The sequence below is a fragment of the Meles meles genome, chromosome 9, assembly GCF_922984935.1.
Source record: "Meles meles chromosome 9, mMelMel3.1 paternal haplotype, whole genome shotgun sequence".
Lineage (NCBI taxonomy): Eukaryota > Metazoa > Chordata > Mammalia > Carnivora > Mustelidae > Meles > Meles meles.
Genome location: NC_060074.1, coordinates 34,371,087 through 34,390,300, shown reverse-complemented (window position 1 = coordinate 34,390,300; position 19,214 = coordinate 34,371,087). Strand labels below are relative to the sequence as shown.

The 19,214-nt window shown below is 37.2% G+C and overlaps 1 protein-coding gene across 1 annotated transcript; it reads left to right on the top strand.

The window, feature by feature from the left end:
* The first annotated feature begins 6,098 nt into the window (after positions 1 to 6,098).
* CCDC195 (coiled-coil domain containing 195) lies at positions 6,099 to 16,749 on the top strand. Its single transcript, XM_046018567.1, has 4 exons — positions 6,099 to 6,360; positions 10,959 to 11,191; positions 12,679 to 12,684; positions 16,594 to 16,749. The coding sequence occupies exons 1-4, from the start codon at positions 6,099 to 6,101 to the stop codon at positions 16,747 to 16,749; spliced, it is 657 nt and encodes a 218-aa protein (XP_045874523.1).
* The last annotated feature ends 2,465 nt before the right edge of the window (positions 16,750 to 19,214 follow it).

Sequence of the window (19,214 nt, the reverse complement as noted above, 5' to 3'; positions counted from 1 at the left end):
TGTTTCGTTTACAGGTACAGATACAAGCTCAGAAAAAAGGAGTGGCTTGGTCTTGCAGTGAAAGTTTATCCAGTAAAGATCTTTACAGGTTATCTCGCCTGGAGGCATAAACTTTGTACTCAGCAAACGTTCATTAACGCAAGTTGATCTTGGAGAGCTATATTACTTTTCTGATCCTAAGTTTCTCATGGGAAAAAGGAAGGACTTTGTTTCCACACATTTAAAACTGAGAGAATCTATTCATTCTCTCTAACGCATTTTGTTGGGGCTGCACAGTATATTTGAAAAGTTGAATTAGTTGTCTAGCTTTAAAAATGTGGAGATCTCATATAAAATCTGGATTCTCAGATTTTTGGGGAATCCAAAGCACTGCATTCCTTCATGGCAACAAATGTCTGGAGGTGAATAGTTGCTGAACTTGGCATCCTCGTCCATTGACTTTACCTGCCTCTCTGTGTAAGGCATTTGATTTATAATTTCTGCAATGCCCATAATTTGTGAATAAGATTTAATAATGAATTAGTGACAGAGCAGAAGTTAGGACTTTAGGACCCATGATTTTGCCTTGTCCATTATATCACTGCAAATTCTTTGCACACATTCCAGTCTCAGGGAAACCCTGGAATTCTTTTGCCCATTAGAGACTCACCAGAGGTCAGCAGTGACCTATCAGATGGTGGTTGTTACTTCCCATGCCTGTCTCCATGGCAGTCTCCTCATGCTCACAAAGCTAGCCAATGCAAGATCATCTCACATCAGGCTGCACAGAGAGGCAGCTGATGGCTTTCATGTGAGTTGACCCAGGGCATCCTTAAACATCCCTCTCACAGACTTAGCATTTCATGGATGCTGTACCCATCAAAAACTTCTCATTTCCTCCTTCCTTTCCACATGGCTGCTCTGCCACTGTGTGGTACTCAAATGTCAAAACAATGGCGAGATGGCAGACTGTCAAATAGGCTCCTGAGTCTGGGCTCATTGCAACACCAGATGCTTCCAGTCACCTGGGAAATCACTCTGACAATGGCTACATATCAAGTTCAAGGTCAGAGTGAATTCTCAGCTGATCGTGCAAAAGCCGAATTTCTCAGCAGCTGTTTAAATAATTTAAAACAGCAGGATGTATGCCTGCCTGAAAGCAAGACATAAGATTTCACGTAAGTGACATTTTTCTCTTATGTTTTAGAGGGGAAGGCAATCAGGTGTTTCCACATAGGACGTGTGGTCTAGTGGTAATGATGCAGTTAAATCCCAGAATTCTAATCTGACCTTGCTCATCCTCTGTCACTGACTAAAACTGAAGGTTCTGACACATTAAGGAAGCCACATCAGCCCTACACACCATATTCTAGCAAGGCATGATTTTATGTCCAGAAAAAAGACAGGCTGGGTCATCCTTTAATCAAGGAGGATCGAAGGAAGTACCAGCTCTGTTGTCTGGAAAATAGACATCCTCATGCAGCTCATCTCCTTTCTTAAACTTTTTCCTTAGATGTAGGAAAAACCAAAGATCTACTGCATTCCCATCATGTGGACTCATGCTGGAGGCTGGAGGGGAGTGGTTTATTAGCGGATGTAGAAGATGAGGGAATTCACTACTTGGAAATCTGGGGAGAAGCACCGTCAATCCCAGGGACAGCTAAGACCAGAGTCCTAAGGCAAAAATGTGTCTGGAGTGTTTATGGAATACAGAAGGCCCACATGACTCGGGTGGAATAGAGTGTTGGAGCAAGGGGAGTGGCAGATGAAATGAGAGCGGAACCGAAAACCAGAGGGCTAAGACTTTGGGCCTCACTGTAGGGATTTGCCCTTTACTCCCACTGCTCTGGAGGATGACTGGAGGCTACTGTGCAGAAGACAGACTAATACCTAGTGCATTTAAGTATGTTTGAACTTACTCAGGTGTGCGAATCCACTTTTTCAAGTAACTTTATAAATCTGAACACAGACCAAGTATTTCCAATGAAAATTTCATGTCTGAATTATGATGGGCTGTAAGTGTAAAATGTACACTGGATTTTAAAGACTTAGCAAGAGCATTATCATGTAAAAATATCTCACTAGCAATTTTAATATTTATTTGCATTTGAAATGTTACTATTCTAGATCTATTGTGTTAAATAAATTAATTTTTAAATTAATTGATTTAAATTAAATTTAAAAATTAATTATTGTGTTAAAAAATTAATCTAATCTGTTTCTTTTTCTTTTCAAATGTGCTACCAGAAGCTTTGTAATTGCTCCCAGGAGGCTTCTTATAACACAATTTACCAAGTCTACTGCAGGAGAGTGTGCAACAGGCGCAGGGTTGAACCCTAGACCTGCATTTTAGCAAGCACTCCCAGGTGATGCTGATGGATTCCTGCTCTAGAAAAAAGACTCAGAGTCTTGATTTTGCTGGCTCAAGAGAAAGATCCAAAGCCCCATCTAGGAGTCATGGAGGCAGTGGTCATAGTTCTTCCACACGCCAATAATCACCTGCTCTGCCATTCTTCAGACTGGATCCCAAGCCAATTTATTGCCTGGATTATTACTTGAAAACAAATCACATATATAGAACCACCAGTCCTAGCATTTACATAAAAATATATAATTCTAAATAGCTTTCACTCATACATCAAATTTCAAAATTACTGATAATTATTAAAAACCAAAACTAGGGGTGCCGGGGTGGCTCATTGGGTTAAAAGCCTCTGCCTTTGACTCGGGTCATAATCTCAGGGTGCTGGGATCGAGTAATGCATTGGGGTCTCTGCTCTGCAGGGAGCCCTCTTCCTCCTCTCTCTTCTGCCTGCTTCTCTGCCTACTTGTGATCTCTGTCTGTCAAATAAATAAACAAAATCTTTAAAAAACAAAACAAAACTAGTTTGGGAAGGAAAAAAATTTCCAGTTCTCACAGCCATTTGACTTAATCAAAAGTTAAAAAGAAAGCCCAAGAAAATGTGATGTTAGTTCATTTTATTAAATTTCTTTCATATTATCTACTTTCTTTCCATTTCTTAATTTTTCCTTATGGAAGTCTTGCATGTAACTATATGTATTTTTAATTCAGATAGCATACAGGGATAAATAAAAATCATCCAGAATCTTACCAGAAATAGGAATTGTTTTCCTTTTGGGGTGTTTCCAATACATTTCACATGGTTTTGATTTTACTCTATATACAGTTGGATATATTACTTTTTTACTCAAATGTTTTCAGGTTCAGAATACTATTCTGTTTTATGGCTTTTCCATATTTTATTTATTGATTCTTCTTTTTTGAACATTTAGATATTTCCAAAGTTTTGCTATTAGTGTGCAATGAGCATCCTTTTATAAAATAAAAAAATAAAATATAAAATATAAAAAACTTTAAATGTAATTACTTTCTTAGGTAGGGTTTAAAGGTAGAATTTAAAAGTCTACAGTTAAAAAATTTTAAAGTATCCTTACTACTTGCTTTTAAATTGCTTATCAAAAAGAAACCTATCAATCAATAAGTATTGTCAGTTGATATGTGTCAATAAACAATTGTTGTTTTACATTAATTTTATTTACTTTTCAAAATCTTTGTTAACTTATTGGGCCCTTCCCCCCAAAAAAGAAAAAGTATTTCAGTGTTATAATTTGTAAAATTACTAGTGATACTGGGCTTTTTTCACCTTTTTTCCATTTGTGTTTCTTCTAGGATTTATAACTTCCCATCTGCAAATTCACCAATGTTCACTGTTTTCACTTTCAGACCTTCAGACCATACTGAAAAATTAATAAGGCAAGGACCCAATAAATACTCTACTTTCGCATACTTCAAAACTATTGTCTCCAGATCTTTAGAATGGATTCATCAGTTTTGTTTTTTCAAGTCCCATAGAGATTTCAATTGGGCTTTCATTAAATCTATAAATTAGAAATAACTTAAGACTTCTTCAAAATATACAATCTTCTTACTGGGATCGTAATCTCCATTTTCTCAAATTTTCCATCTCCATAAAATGCTAAATTTTTCTTCATTATATATTTTACAAACTTTTTAAAAGATCATTTCTGAGTTTTTATATATGGGGGGACCTCTTGTCAGCGGAGTACTTTTCAATTATATTTTCTATACAGTTATTAATAGTATTTAGGAAAACTATCGATCTTTAAATGCTTATTTTACAACATAACGTAAATTACAAAATAAAATTTTTTATCCTTTTTCTTGAACTTTCTAGATATACAATCAAATTGTCTGTATATAATGATGTCTTTCTTGTCATTTCCAACAGTTATACAAGTTATTTTTATTTCCTGCTCTATTGTGCTGGATGCAATTCCAAAAATGATTTTTACTGCCCACTTTCATGGCGTAGTTTCCAAAAAACACTTCATAGAACCTAGGGCAGTGTATTCTATGTTCTTCTGATCCTTCAGGAGAATGTATTCAGGGCAGACGTTCTAATTCAGGAGGCTTACCAACAAATGGAAACATGTTTGAAAGAAAGTATCCATGATGGACCTAAGGCCATTGATCCCACATTAGATCACAAATAGCTGAAGAAGTTGGGGAGGTTTATTCTGGAGAAGAGACACTCATTGGAATATGAAGGAATGAGACTATTCATTAAAACAAGGATTAGATGTGTTACATAAACTCTCCAAAGAGAAGAATGAGAAACAATATAGATAGAGGCCAATTTTTGGTCATTGTGGATAATTTTAATTAAAACATAAATAGCATACCTTGGTAAGAAGGGGATCCCCCTAAAGGAGAAATTCTCAAATATAGGGTCAATAATCCATTACAGAGATGCTCTGGAACAGATTTGAACATCTGATAGGTGGTTCAACTGATAACCGTTAAAATCCGAATTCCGTATTTCCACTACCCACTGCTACAGCATGTAGAGTGCCTGGCACAGAAATGTCTACTAGAATGCATTTACATACAAATAGAAGTAGTATAAACAGCCTTACTATTTTTAAACTGATTTTTTAATAAACACATCCCAAGATTAAATACATATAAAAATGTGTATACATATAAAGGGAATAAGACTTTCTCTAATCACGCCTTCAAACTGCAGCCTTGGATCAATCAACAAATATTTATTAAGCTAGGCAAAAAAAAAAAATCAATATATACAGAAAACAGAAGGAAATGAATGTGCAGGGAAAACAATCACCATGAAAAATTTTCTAATCGTTTTACCCTATTGCAGAAGTGCGTATGTTTAAACATTAATTGAATTTCCAAATAGATACTGCTATCAGAGCATATGCTATTTAAGATTCATACTTTTCATTCCCAACAAAGAAGCCTCTTCAGGAAATAGGTAATGAAAGCTGTTAATTGTTGCATGTCCTTCTCATTCAAGATTAATGTTCAACCTATATCTTCTTACCTTTCCAAAATATCCCTGGGCAACCTTTGCCCAAGCAAACAATCTAAAACCAAATAATGGCAAAAATGCTTACAAGATAGAAACCTACTGAAAAGTGATAAGTGCCCTTATCTTGAGGGATTTAGGTATAACTAATTATATTTTATAATAATCTCTATAATCATATGTCCCCTATGATTACTGTTACCTTCAATCAACAAGTGTCAAGATTTATAACTTGCCCCAAAAGTACAGAATTATGACATATTTTATAGAAAAAACAAGGCATAATTCTTATGTGCCCATTTGCATTTACTAATGACAGTTGGTGATTCTATAAAACATTTGATTCCAGAAGTGATAACACAGAAAACTGAGTAGCTGGTAGTTTGTGAGTTCACGACAGAAACAAGAGATTCTATTCCACCCTGGAAATTTTTGGAATGCTCCCTTCTCTTCAGTCACATAGCAATCTTCTAGAACTGTGGATTGATATGAAATGAAAGATACAAAGAAAAGCTCTGTTCTGAAAAACAAACCCCAGAATGAATAAGTCATGGAGATCCTTTTCCTCTCTGACAGTCTAACTCCCCAGGTGCTGAAAGATGGCCCAGAGAAGAGTGACATCTATTGTTCAGGAAGGTTTATGGGTGGGATCGACCAGTCCTGCTGAGTAGACTATACATTTGGTCCATGAGCAAAAGGTGACCTGTCTCCCCAGAGTAGCAAACCAGAGCCACCTGAGAAAGGTAAATGGAAGCTAACATCCAGTTCATAAGAATTATCCAGGAAATGCGGGCAGAGATCAACAAGCTGAAGAAAGAGAATCAAGTCCTCCGGATGAAGCTGACTTCAAGTAGTCAGAGAACCCTAGGCCCCAGGGGAGAATCAGAAGATGATAGGGAAGAGGAAGTCACAGACCTTGGTAACCTCGAAAAAGCATCCGAAAAATCTCCAGCAACGCTTCACGGTGATGTTTCCATTGATGCGGCACCAGCTGTGCATGAACATCAAGGTACTGAATGTCCATAGCTCTTCTGGGCTGTGCCCATCTTTGCAAAGCCCTCCTAAACATTAGGTTTATTGTGCCTCTCACATAACTGAAGAAGTTGGTATTGGTAGTGGTGAGTTCCATCCTTTTTCTCCTGGTAGATTACCTTTAAATCCCTAGGGGGAAAAATCATTAGCATCTTCAAGCAACATATTTTAGCAACATCAAAAACTATTTCCAGGGGCGCCTGGGTGGCTCAGTGGGTTAAAGCCTCTGCCTTCGGCTCGGGTCATGATCTCAGGGTCCTGGGATCGAGCCCCACATCGGGTTCTCTGCTCCGCGGGGAGCCTGCTTCCTTTCCTCTCTCTCTGCCTGCCTCTCTGCCTAGTTGTGATTTCTCTCTGTCAAATAAATAAAACATTAAAAAAAAAAAAAAACTATTTCCAGATCTTCCGGGAAAGGTGGAAATGGTAGGTTTGTGAAAATCAGTCACATTAAAAACAATGTGTATTTTTCCTTCTTGACCTCAAGCTTTTAAATGTCACATCATAGAACATTGAATGGGTGTGTGTCAAAAGCCATGCTCACTTATTAAGTTACAATATTGCACAGTAGCTCAAGGTATGATTATTACAGTCAGACAATTATGGTTGCAAATGATTTGTCATTCATTATCCACTTGACTCAGAGATACTTAGGAGAAATCGTTCACCTTTGTTTTCTATGTCGGGATGTTAGAGTACTTACCTGACATGGTTATAGTACCTATCTTTCTGTAATAATAGACTGAGTGCTTAGACACCTGGCAAGCACACAACAAATGGCAGATGTTGTTTCTTATCCATGTGTTGCCCATAATTCAATGTCCTATACAGGTCAAAGGCTTCAAGATGCAGGGTCAGGGTTGCTGGAAGGGAGGAGTGGGGGAGGGATGGGGTGACTGGGTGATGGACACTGGGACGGGTATATGCTATGGTGAGTGCTGTGAATTGTGTAAGACTGATGAATCACAGTCCTGTACCCCTGAAGCAAATAATACATTGTATGTTAATTTTTTAAAAAGATACAGGGTCAGTGTTTGATACATTCTAAGAATCAAATCTTTCACCTTTTATGGGAGAAGAATATTGACTGTTAAGACTCTACACAAAGTCAGAAACCAGCAGGGCAAAAACTACATTCTGCATTTAAATGATCAGTGCTTGCCTACATGCAGCATATTCAAATAAAATTGATGTACGTCATTAAATACTCAACTCCCTTTCAATATCATCTGTCAAAGGCTTCAGGTGATGCCACTTAGAGGTTCTGAACAGGTTGGCAAGGGAACATGTCCTATTTGCCAACTGTTTTTCTCTGTTGGAGAGGTCTCTCTCCTGCACAGGACCCTACATTTCAAAGCTGAGAAGAGATTCCCATCGGGGCTTTTTCCCTTTTTGTCAAGTGCAACTCTAGATCTGAGTAGTTCTGTCTGCTGGTTATTTAATAAAACTAAAAGAGTAACTGACAAGGAGGTTAGACTTTCTCCTGGTTAAAAAAAAAAATAAAAAAGGAAAAAGAAAAGAAAAGAAAGATATGGATATTTTTAATACATCCTTACCCTAAAGTTTCTCAACCTCTGCAATCTTGGACACTTTGTACTAACTAGCTCTGTATTTGTATGGGTCTGTCTTCACTATAGGATGTTTAGTAGCTTTTCTGGCTTCTAAATACTACATGCCAGTAATACCTGCCTCTCACCCTCTAGTCACGAAATGTCTTTGGAGATTCCAAATGTTGCCTGAAGGACAAAATTTCCCCCAGTTGAAAACCACTGCCTTACTCCAAAAGCAAACGACACTCCATCAAATTTATTTTCTATAAAACTTATCCTGATAAAAAACATAAGTTGAGTCTTAGTATATATTGTGGCTATTTTACAACAAGTATTATACCAGTGAAAGAGCAAAAAGTATAGTATATCCTTTCCACTCTTAGGGCCTGAACGCCATCAAGCTTAGGAAAATTTAGACTGCTAATAAGAGCTACGCACACAATTGATAGCATACTTCTTCAACATATGGATGGTAACTCCCAATAAGAACGTTAGCACTAAGTTTAAAAAGGACTGGTGAGGGGCACCTGGGTGGCTCAGTGGGTTAAGCCTCTGCTTTCGGCTCAGGTCATGATCTCAGGGTCCTGGGATCCAGCCCCACATTGGGCTCTCTGCTCAGCAGGGAGCCTGCTTCCCTTCCTCTCTCTCTGCCTGCCTCTCTGCCTACTTGTGAACTGTGTGAAGTGAATAAATAAAATTAAAAAAAAAAAAAGACTGGTGAAAAACTGGTAAAATTGGGGGAACTCTAGTTAGTTGTATCAGTTAAACACAGAAAGAGACATGATTTAAGTTTGTGCTTGGAAGCCCAGTTGAGTTACTTTACATGTATTTTTCTGTGTCTTAAATGTGATATACTATCATGAAAGTAAGGGCCATAAGTAGGAAGAATATTGACCTGAACATGAGGACACCAGATGGCAGTCCCAGTTTTGTAATACTTGGTCAATGCTGAGTAGGACACATACATATATGGACATATATATCCTACAGCCCAGGAACACAGCTGCTTGGGGATATATAGATATAGAAAATAAAGGGATATATATATATATTACATGTCTGTAATAAGGGGGTATCTATAGTATATATGGGGACATATATATATAGTAAGAATGCAGAAGAACACCTGCTTAGAATGAGGTCTTTGCTGGCTAAATTCTCATGGAAGCATCTGTAATAATGGATAAGCATTCGGTGGATATGAAATCCAACCAGCATTTTCAGGGATGCTGCCTTTATATATTTAAAAAAAAAATGGCTCTTTACAGGGATCCCCCAGCATCGCTGGACCTCCAATTCTCAGCAATGTATTCACATCTTTTGCTGGCAAATACATTGCATTTGGCAGCAAGTTCTGAAATTGTGCCAATGACCCCATGATGCTGTGTTGAATATCCTTTGCCTTTTACTCATAAGAAACTAAAGGATACAGACTTGAGTCTGTATTTGTGACCCAGAGCGATGAACAAAGAGCCAAGTTGCTAGTCAGTCAAACTGAAGCATAGGTTCCAAATAAGAATAAACTTCCCCTTGCCATCATCAGCACAATTTCTTCGGTTTGTAATTTCCTACCATTCACTTTAAAGAGAATACTTTATAATCCTTCCAAATAGAAATTTTATGATTGTCAATGGCCATAAATTTGTTCTTAGACAATTATAGAAATTATAGATGATGGCCAAAGTAGTATTTAAGGATAGTTTAGGAACAGTATTTGCATGCAGTTAAACACTTCGGATAGATTTGAACTTAAAACACTTCCCTCTGCCCCAAACTCTTGCCTGAAAGCTGATCTTCCACTCTTCCAAACCATAAAAAGCCAAGGCAGCCTCCATGTTTTGCAATGGCCTTAATAATCTGCTGTCTGCATTCTGCAGATGTGGGCAGCAAACTAAACTAAGAAATAATTGTGCTTCTAGCACTCTTAAAACCCAAACATGATGCAAGCCTTTCTTAAACATCCATGCTAGTTCATGCCAAGGCTGTGACTAGAAAGAAAAAAGATTCAGCAAACACACCTTAAGTGTTCCAGAAAATGAAAACCAACCCGAGGTCAGGCTTCTTCACCCCCTGGATAAGAACTGGATGTCTGGTCAGCATTAGTATGGTGCCACAGGGATTCAGACAAACTAAACCCCCTAAAACAAAGGTTTTTTAATCGAAGTGCCTGAGTTATAAGGAGCCGAGAATACTCGATTCACATCAAGAAAAGAGTTTATTGGAAGACAGTTATAGACAAAAATTGAATTGAAAGCCCTCACAAACAAGGCCATAAATCCCTCCATCTCTCTCAAGAACACTCCAGTTTTCTATTGAGACATCTTTGCTTCTTTCCACAGACCTCCTGTGCTCTCGTCTCTCGGTCAACAGGCCTCCTCATGGTGACCGTCTCAACTAAAGTCTAAAGTCAAGACACACAAATGGAGCAGCCAGTTCAATTTTTGTGATGAGAGGCTCTGATGAATATGTTCTTCTACAATCTTCTAGAAGGAGAGAGAAATGATATCCTGCATTGTCATCTCTAGAATATCCATGTTCTCCCCATTTTAAAGTCTTGTTTTATTATTTCTACATGTCCAGGTCTCTATTCTAATGCTGTATCCTTACAAAGGTCTCACCAACCACACTATTAAACAGCTTCCAGACCTCCTCTTTCATATGTCTCTATCCCCTTGCCTTTATCAGCCTAACTTGACTTTCCAGGATCTGTCACTACCTGAGTTTTATCACATAATGTTTGTTTATCACCTGTCTGCACACAAGATAGTAAGCTTATGCAGGCAAGAGTTTTGAATGGGCCACTATCCCCATCTCCATCTCATAAAGAAGTGCCTGACATGTGGGCTGGCCCTCAGTTATTTGTCAAATAAATGAATGACTAGATGTAGTTTATGTGAAAAAAAAATGAATCAAAAGTAATAGTTTTGTTTAGGTCATTTTAATGAAGTACTATTAATATAATATGACATCCGTGGACATCTTTAAAGGTGAAATTTTCATAAGCTTAAATTTTGTGTCTCCTACACAGGCAATGTCATGATTGTTAGACGCTATTCCATCTCCACACCAATTCATTCATTTGCTGCAAATGACCCCTGGAAACCTAGGGAAAGACACCCAAAGAGTGGAATTCTAGGAGCTCAAGGAAGAGTTAAATCACTGGCATGTTCTTCAATTAAGAAGCAAAACAATGAAGAAAAGATGTTTGCAGAAGATTCTTTAACCAGCACTAGTTCCAACCAAAGAACTTCTCCTGATCATGTTTTTGATAATGTAACCAGGTAATGTACAATCTGCCTCAAGTTAGATTATAGGCACGTGCTATGAAAGCACTCAGGCATTCCCATCAATAGGCAAGGTCTTAGATGGAGGAAACAAAACCAAATAGTGTCTTAGGCCAAAATAATTTCCATCTCACATGTGCATTTAGGGGGTCAAAAGAAAGAAATATTTTTTGAGAGCAAATGTCACTCTAACAGATTCCTCTATGAGCAGAAGATTTCATCGGTCTGCCCTTACTCATCGAGCACTAATGACTGTACTCTGAGCTGGCCCCCAGTGATACAAGATTCAGCAAAGCCAAAACGTTACGTTCAAAACTTTCATTCCATGACAAAGACACACCAATGAACTGATCACTCTAACAAAATACTTCTCAAGGAAAAGACACACTTATTTTAGGAACTGAACACAGAAGTCTTCTCTGAGAGAGGACTATTCTTTTTTTTTTTTTTTTTTTTTTTTTGACAGACAGAGATCACAAGCAGGCAGAGCAAGAGAGAGAGAAGCAGGTTCCCTGCTGAGCAGAGAGCCCGACGTGGGGCTCGATCCCAGGACCGCGAGATCATGACCTGAGCCAGAGGCAGAGGCTTAACCCACTGAGCCACCCAGGCACTCCGAGAGAGGACTATTCTTGAGGGGGAAGTGACCCAGTGACTTTTGGGTGGTATAAAAAAGGCATAACTCAAGAGGGTCAAGAGACAAAGAGAAAAGAAATTTGTTTTTCAAAATCCAGGAGCTGATGTTTGGGGAGGTAGGCTCAGTCTGTGAAAAAGAGAGATTTAAGAAGACATTTGAGAGATGGGCAGAGTCTTCTAAGAGGAATGTCAGATGGTGACCCCAGGAGTGGATAGAGCCAAGGGCCACTTTCAGAACAAAATTGTCACTATCAAGTCCAACTTATCTCCTCCATAAGGCTAGAGCATGACCTCCCCTCTCCCACATGCTCCACCCCCAACTTCCAATTCCCAGTTAGGCCCTGACTTTCTAGGGAGAGTCTCCTTCGAGGAGAAAAAGAGGCCTGGGTTCTCATGAAGAAGAGAAAATGGAATAAATGGGGTGCAGAGAGAATAAAGAAATCATCAAGCTCAGCAGTGACAGGAAATCAAATCAAGAGATAACAGTGATAGGCCTGCAGGGATTCTCTTCAATACTGGAAAGAGCACTGGACCTACCACAGGATGCAGGACACAACGGCTGAGCCAGTTTCATTTGGATTTTACAAGACAGGATGAAAACTGTATTTCACTTACAGAAAGATCTATTACAGGAACAGAGAGAGTAGCCTGAGTCATGAAGGACAGCTGCATATAGTCACGCAGGGGAAAGTGGGAAGATCACCTCAGGTAGAGCAGAAAAGACAAGACAGAAGGAAGCATGACTATGGGGAAAACCAAAGTAGTCAAGTGAATGAGGGTGAAGGAGGGAGCACAAACCATCATAAGAGGCCTTCCGGGCAAGGCTCACAGGTGTGTGTTTTGTCCTGTGATTATTGGAAAGCTAGTAAAAAAATATCTTTCTGAAAAGTTTTAAAATTCAAAAATATTCAGGAATGAAAGTTACAAAGATCACTGTTCTACTCTGCAAGAATTTTGTCACTTTTTTTCAGATATTTTTATATATAAAAGGAAAAAGATGTTGCTAAATGAATGATCCTATATCTCTTTTCCCTGGTCCTGCCAATGAGCAAGTGTGATCATGAGTTTTGCTTCTATCCTTTTGACCTATTTTTTTCTATAACTTCATTATATTCATTCATTCATTCAACAAATAATCCTGGAGGCGTGTTATGTGCTGGGTAAGATTCTAGGCCATGAAGATAAAGAGGGAAAAAAAATTATCAGAAGTTCCTGCATATTCCTTTGTAGAATGATAATCCATAAGTAAGACAATACATAAAAGTGTATTGTTTATATTAGATGGTGATATGTATGAAAGAGAACATCAAATCAATTAAAAGGGAAAAGGAAGGGTTAGAGAAGCAAGCATTATTGAAATTGTATACATGGTAGCTAGGAAATACCTCACCATCTGAGTAAAAAGGGAAAGCATTCTGAGGATTTCTGGGTGGGAAAAACTTTCCAAGAATTGAGGACAACAAATGCAAGAGATGCTGAGGGGTTCAGGACCGTGTCTGAGGAAGGGAAAGGAGGCTGGTGTGACTGGAAGAGAGTGAGCAAGCAGAAGAACAGAGGAAGGGGCAGCTGGCAGCTCAGTTGGTTAAGCAACTGCCTTCAGCTCAGGTCATGATCCCTGATCACGTCCCACATCGGGCTCCCAGCTGCATGGGGCGTCTGCTTCTCCCTCTGACCTTCTTCCCTCTCATGCTCTCTCTCACTCTCTCCTTCTCAAATAAATAGACAAAATCTTTAAAAAAAAAAAAAAAGAACAGAGGAAGATGAAGGCAAAGCACTAAGGGTGACCTTCCATTCCCCTCCAATGATTCTAGATTTATCCCAAGTGAACCGAGTATATAACATATTCTTTTCATTAAAAATAAAAATAAAAATAAAGGATCATGTTGGGAGTCCTGCTTTAAAAAGACTATAAGAAAACATTACAGAAAATAAAAAGACCAGGTTTAAGGCTAAAAAAAAATGATCTAGGAAAGAAATGATCATTTCTTGGCCAAGGTAGTAATGGTGGATGTGATTTCTGGGCATACTTTGAATATGGAGCTCATAAGATTTATTGGCAGAGCAGATGTGGGACACGGAAACAAGAAGTGTATAATGAATCACTGTGTGTCAATGACCATGTGTTTTCAGAAGGAAGAGAGAGGAAAGGCAGAGATGCATCTTTTGCTAAAAAAAAAAAATATATATATATACACATATATATATATACACTAAATGTTCATCATAAAAAGGAATGTCCTTTGTTTTGAAAAATTATATATATATGTATACATATATATCCAAATGCATATATATATCCAGTTATATAATGGAACTAAATATTCATTATAATAAGAAAATTGCAAATTACAAAGTATAAATGCAACATTCAAAGTAAAAAAGTATAAAAAGGAAAATCTTCCATAACTTCACTGTCTGAATAACCACCATGTAGATTTTGATGCACATCTATCTTTTCAGTCTGTGTCTGCCTATTTTGAAATTGTGCAGTGCACATTATCATAATGTTTTATTTTTTGCACTTAATCCATTACATTCTCACAAACCTATCATGTTGAGAAATAAAGTATTATTAATTTTCATAAAATTCATATTATTTTCTGTGATTGTTTGGGAGCCTAGCCAATGTTTATAATGTATTATTTTTCTAAAACAAATGTTTTCCAAATTCCAAGCTGCCAAGGAATAAACTATTTAGAACACAATCTATTGGTAATTTAGAATCTACTTTAATGGGAAAGACTGAGCCAATTGCAGGTTTGTGTGAAAACAAGAAAGTCATTAATGGCTTGAAATCAACAGCTGGGTTGGCATAAAATCCATTCAATTGCAGAGAACTGTTGACAAGAACGAAGCGTGTATTTTTTTGTTATAGTGCTTTTTTAATTTTGTCTTTTATGTCCTCGGTGATTAACTAGTAAAGTAACATGTCATTACATTAGCCCTCTAATTTTTTTGTAAATTCATTTACTTTCTCATAGTCCTTAAAAATTTTTTCAAAAGATTTATCAAGAACCAATTTGTTTGAACTGGCTTTTGAAGCAGTCGGACATTGTATCTAATTTGCTTGTGAGCCTTTTTGTTATTATACCAAGAAAGAGTTTTACAGAATAATGCCAATGTCAATATTTCTAAGAACAAATGCTCTCCAAAAACCAGAGACAGAATTTTAATTTTTCCTGAATTTTCGGAGAAACTAGAAACCTAGAAATCTAATGTCCTGCATTTATGAAAAAGCTTAAGATTAGGAGAAGGCGTCCATATGGAGCATAGCATGAGACACAGAAATGTTGAATCACTATGTTGTCTACCTGAAACTAATGTAACATTGTGTGTCAACTATACTCAAATTAATTTTTAATAAATTATAAATTAATATAAATATAAATTAGTAATAAATCACTAATTTAATTAGAAATGCTATATTATTCATTTTGCAGATAGGAGAAACCAGATACATTAAGTACATACACCATTGACTCTTGAACAACACAGATTTGAACTGAGCCAGTCCACTTATGTATGGATTTTTTTCAATAGGTACAGTACAGTACTGTAAATGTCCTTTCTCTTCCTTATGACTTTCTTAAGGAACATTTTCTTAATGATTACCCTTCACTTTCTTTTCTCTAGTGTATTTGATTGTAAGAATATGGTAAATAATAGATACAACATACAGAATATATGTTAATCAACTATACATGTTATTGGTAAGGTCCCAAGTCAATAGTAGGCTGGTAGTAGTTAAGCTTTGGGGGGAATCAAAAGTTATGCACAGATTTTCCACAGCCCCAGGGCTGGGTGCCCCCAACCCCTGTGTTGTTCAAGGGTCAACTGTATCTTTTCCTTTTCATATCAAAATGGTTAAGAAGGCAACCTCTGAAATCAGATGGCTAATATCTCAACTGCATCATTGGCCTTAAAAAAGTTATCAGTCTGTTTTATACAATAGTTTATTCTTTTGTAAAAAAAAATTAAAAATTAAAAAAAGGAATCACAATAGCATTTACCTCAGAGTTTTTGTGAAGAATTAATGAGATAGTCAAGTGAGGGGTAATAAATGACAGAGCAGTTATTATTTTATTGATTCCAACATATGGAACCACTGACCTTCCTCCCAAGGGAGGGAGCAGATGTGTTCCCCTCAATGCACACCACTATATGCCACTCAGTGAAATGATCGCCTTATCCAATACAAAGAAAGAGGAACAGAGAGAGGACAATATTGGAGAAAAGGCAATAATTTCAAACACCATTCTTTTGACTTTTTCCTGAGAACAGTATATCCTAATTTATGTCAAGATTCTATCTAATAATTTAATCCCTCAGATGACATGATTCGTTGCTGTCTTTCCTCTCTCCCCTTTATTGTTCAGGTGTGATGGATATTTGTTAATTCAAAGTCTGTAATTGCTGACTGATCTGGATTATAAAATAATTGCCTCAAGTTTCTGCTTCATTTCACCTGAAGATTTCCAATGTGAAAGACCCTTCACCTGAGACAATATGATATTCTTTAACTTTAAACATTAAGAGAATAATCTTCCCTCAATAGTTTTAAATTTAGTTTCATCAATATTCTTCATTGGGTTTAATCAAAAGTCAATTCCAATATATTTGTGTATTATTGTTGAATAACTAAACAAAATATATTATGATATGTTTCAAATGAGCTTTTAACAGTTTAGGCAGTATTTGGTGGCTTAGAAAAAAAGTAGATGTTCTATATAAAGGCTCACTAAAAAGTCTTGCTTATCTTCTTATTCTGCTTTCTTTAGGGACAAGATAAAGACAGTCAGTTTCCAGTTACCCATGGACTTGTCTTCATATTCCAAAAATTCAAGTTCTTTGAAGTGTTCACCAAATCAGACCACAAACCAGCTAAGTACCATTGCAGAATAGGCTGTGTGGGGTGATGAAATTTAAGAAACAGCTGATTCCCCAAAATGAGAACACTGAGGCCCCTCTGGGTCAGTGTCTTCCCCTACAAAGCTCTGGAAAGATTCCCAGTAAGACACACAAAATGCTTGGCATCAGGTCAGTGGACTTGTCCATGGATTTGGCCGAGAAATGGAAGTAATTTCTTTATGTCATTGTTGAATACTAATGTTGATTGCTGTACAGTGACTATTGCAGTCTCCTATGCAGCAATGAGCAATTAAACATAATTAAATTAAATTGCATGGTAGTGTTCGGTAGCTGCCTTCTGCCATCAAGAAATGCCGCTGTTTACATTATAAGGGTCCCTCTCCAGATGAACTTACAACAAATATAGGGGGGAAAAAAGTTCTTGTTTTGATTAATGGTATAGAAGCAAGAGTGATTATCCTTATAGTTAATTCTTGGTTGATAGTTCACTGATACTAATTCATTTCATCTTTTAATATCCTATGTCACAGGCATGGGAACACAAACACAGCAGACTCCCATAGCATCCATGGTGGGCTCAGAGCAATTGTTTATACAATAGTTTAACTATTAACTAATAGGGTTCACTAATGACAAAGCCTAAACCTACTTGGAAGGAGGGCAAAAAGGCTTCAGATGATCATTATTTAGGAGTTGGAAATCTCAGAATTCTCTCAATTCCTGAACTTCTTTTCAGGAGAATATTTCCCCATCTTGGTTTACAGCAATCATCGTCAAATACCAATACCCTTTTAAAACTAATATCTTGTATACTAGAATATTAAAATATTCAGAGCATTAAAATGCAGACTTCTGGGGCATCTGGGTGGCTCAGTTTGTTAGGTTTCCAACTCTTGGTTTTGGCTCAGGTCATGATCTCAGGATCCTGAGATTGAGCCGGCACTGGGCTCCAAGCTGAGTGGGGAGTCTGCGTGAGATTCTCTCTCTCTCTCTCATCCCCTCTGCCCCTCTCCCCACCATGTGTGTGCTCTCTCTAAAATAAATATATATTTAAAAAAATAAAATGCAGATTCCTTGTTTCCATCCAAATGCCAATACTCTTTTTAAACAAATATATTAAAATAGGCAGAGTATTAAAATACAGATTCTTTGGTCTCACCCTAGACAACTGAACTAACTATAGAAGTAGGGGGACCAACAGGGAGCAAACCAGAAATTCCCATTTTAAATAAGCTTTCTCGGCTGATTTCTGCTAGATGGCGAAACTTAAAATTCACTATTGTAAATACTAAGAAGCACACTCCAGGGCTCCCAAATCTGGGGCTAAGTTGAAGTGGAAGCAGTGAAGCAATGAAAGGGTAAGAATGGTCCAATCCATTTCTAAGAAAGGATTTTAATAGTCTCATACAGGTTCCTAGAAGGCAGATGGATGAATCAATGAATACCCTGAGGTAAAAGCCACATAATGGGTCAAATGTTTCTTTTATTTATGATATTCATTTAAGATTAACAATAATCTCAACATTAAAACAGATGTACCGTAGAGTAAGGTTATAACCAGAGGGGAAAAATACAAATGAGATTTAAAAGCACATTCATCTGGGAATAAAGACACATACTCAATAGATAATTAAGCTAGTAATCTATGAGATTCCTGGCATTTTTAGTTTTTAGTTTATGCACAATTTTATTTTCTGCCATTTACAAAATAAAGACTTTTGTGTTAACATCAGTTAAATGAAACATTTACCAAAGAGTTTAAAAAAACTAAATAAATAAATGACAACCACCCATATTACAATGTCATAACTGACAAAGCTGTAATGACAAATTATCCCCAATACCAAGTTTAATGACTAATATGTGATTGGCATTTCATATATGCTCTGTGAACTGAACTGAATTAACAACTACATGATTCCAACACTGCCCAGTAAAAAGCACCCATCAAATGTTAAACTTTGATATTAAATATTTAGTATTATGATTAAAGAAACAAAGCCCACTTCTATTTCCTGACTCATTATACTGTTTGATAGTAAACCTTCTGAGATTTTTAAATATGATGAACCACAAAGAATATGAAGTCGATCCCAGTCATGTTCTCACCAATTATATTTGTCTTATTCTATGCCCCAAACTTCTATAAGTCAGGAACTCAAATGCCTATTAGGGACTATAAGTAACAGAAAAGAGTGGGGGCTCTGGAGAACAGACCCCATTCAAAAGGAGTTGCAAGCTGACATTTGGGTTCAAGATATTGACATATGAAAACTTTGAACTCACTTTCTCCATGGAACACACTAAATTACACTTATGGATGGAAAATTCTTCCTAAAGAAGAATTGAAGGCTGACTGAACAGCTACAGAACACCCGAAGACAGAGAGAATGGCAAGAGAAGAGCAAGAGACATGGAGACACAGTAACAAAGGGAACACCCAACCCAATGCTGTGAAGAGCAGTGGGGAGGGAGACTACTGAGGGCCTTGGAATAGA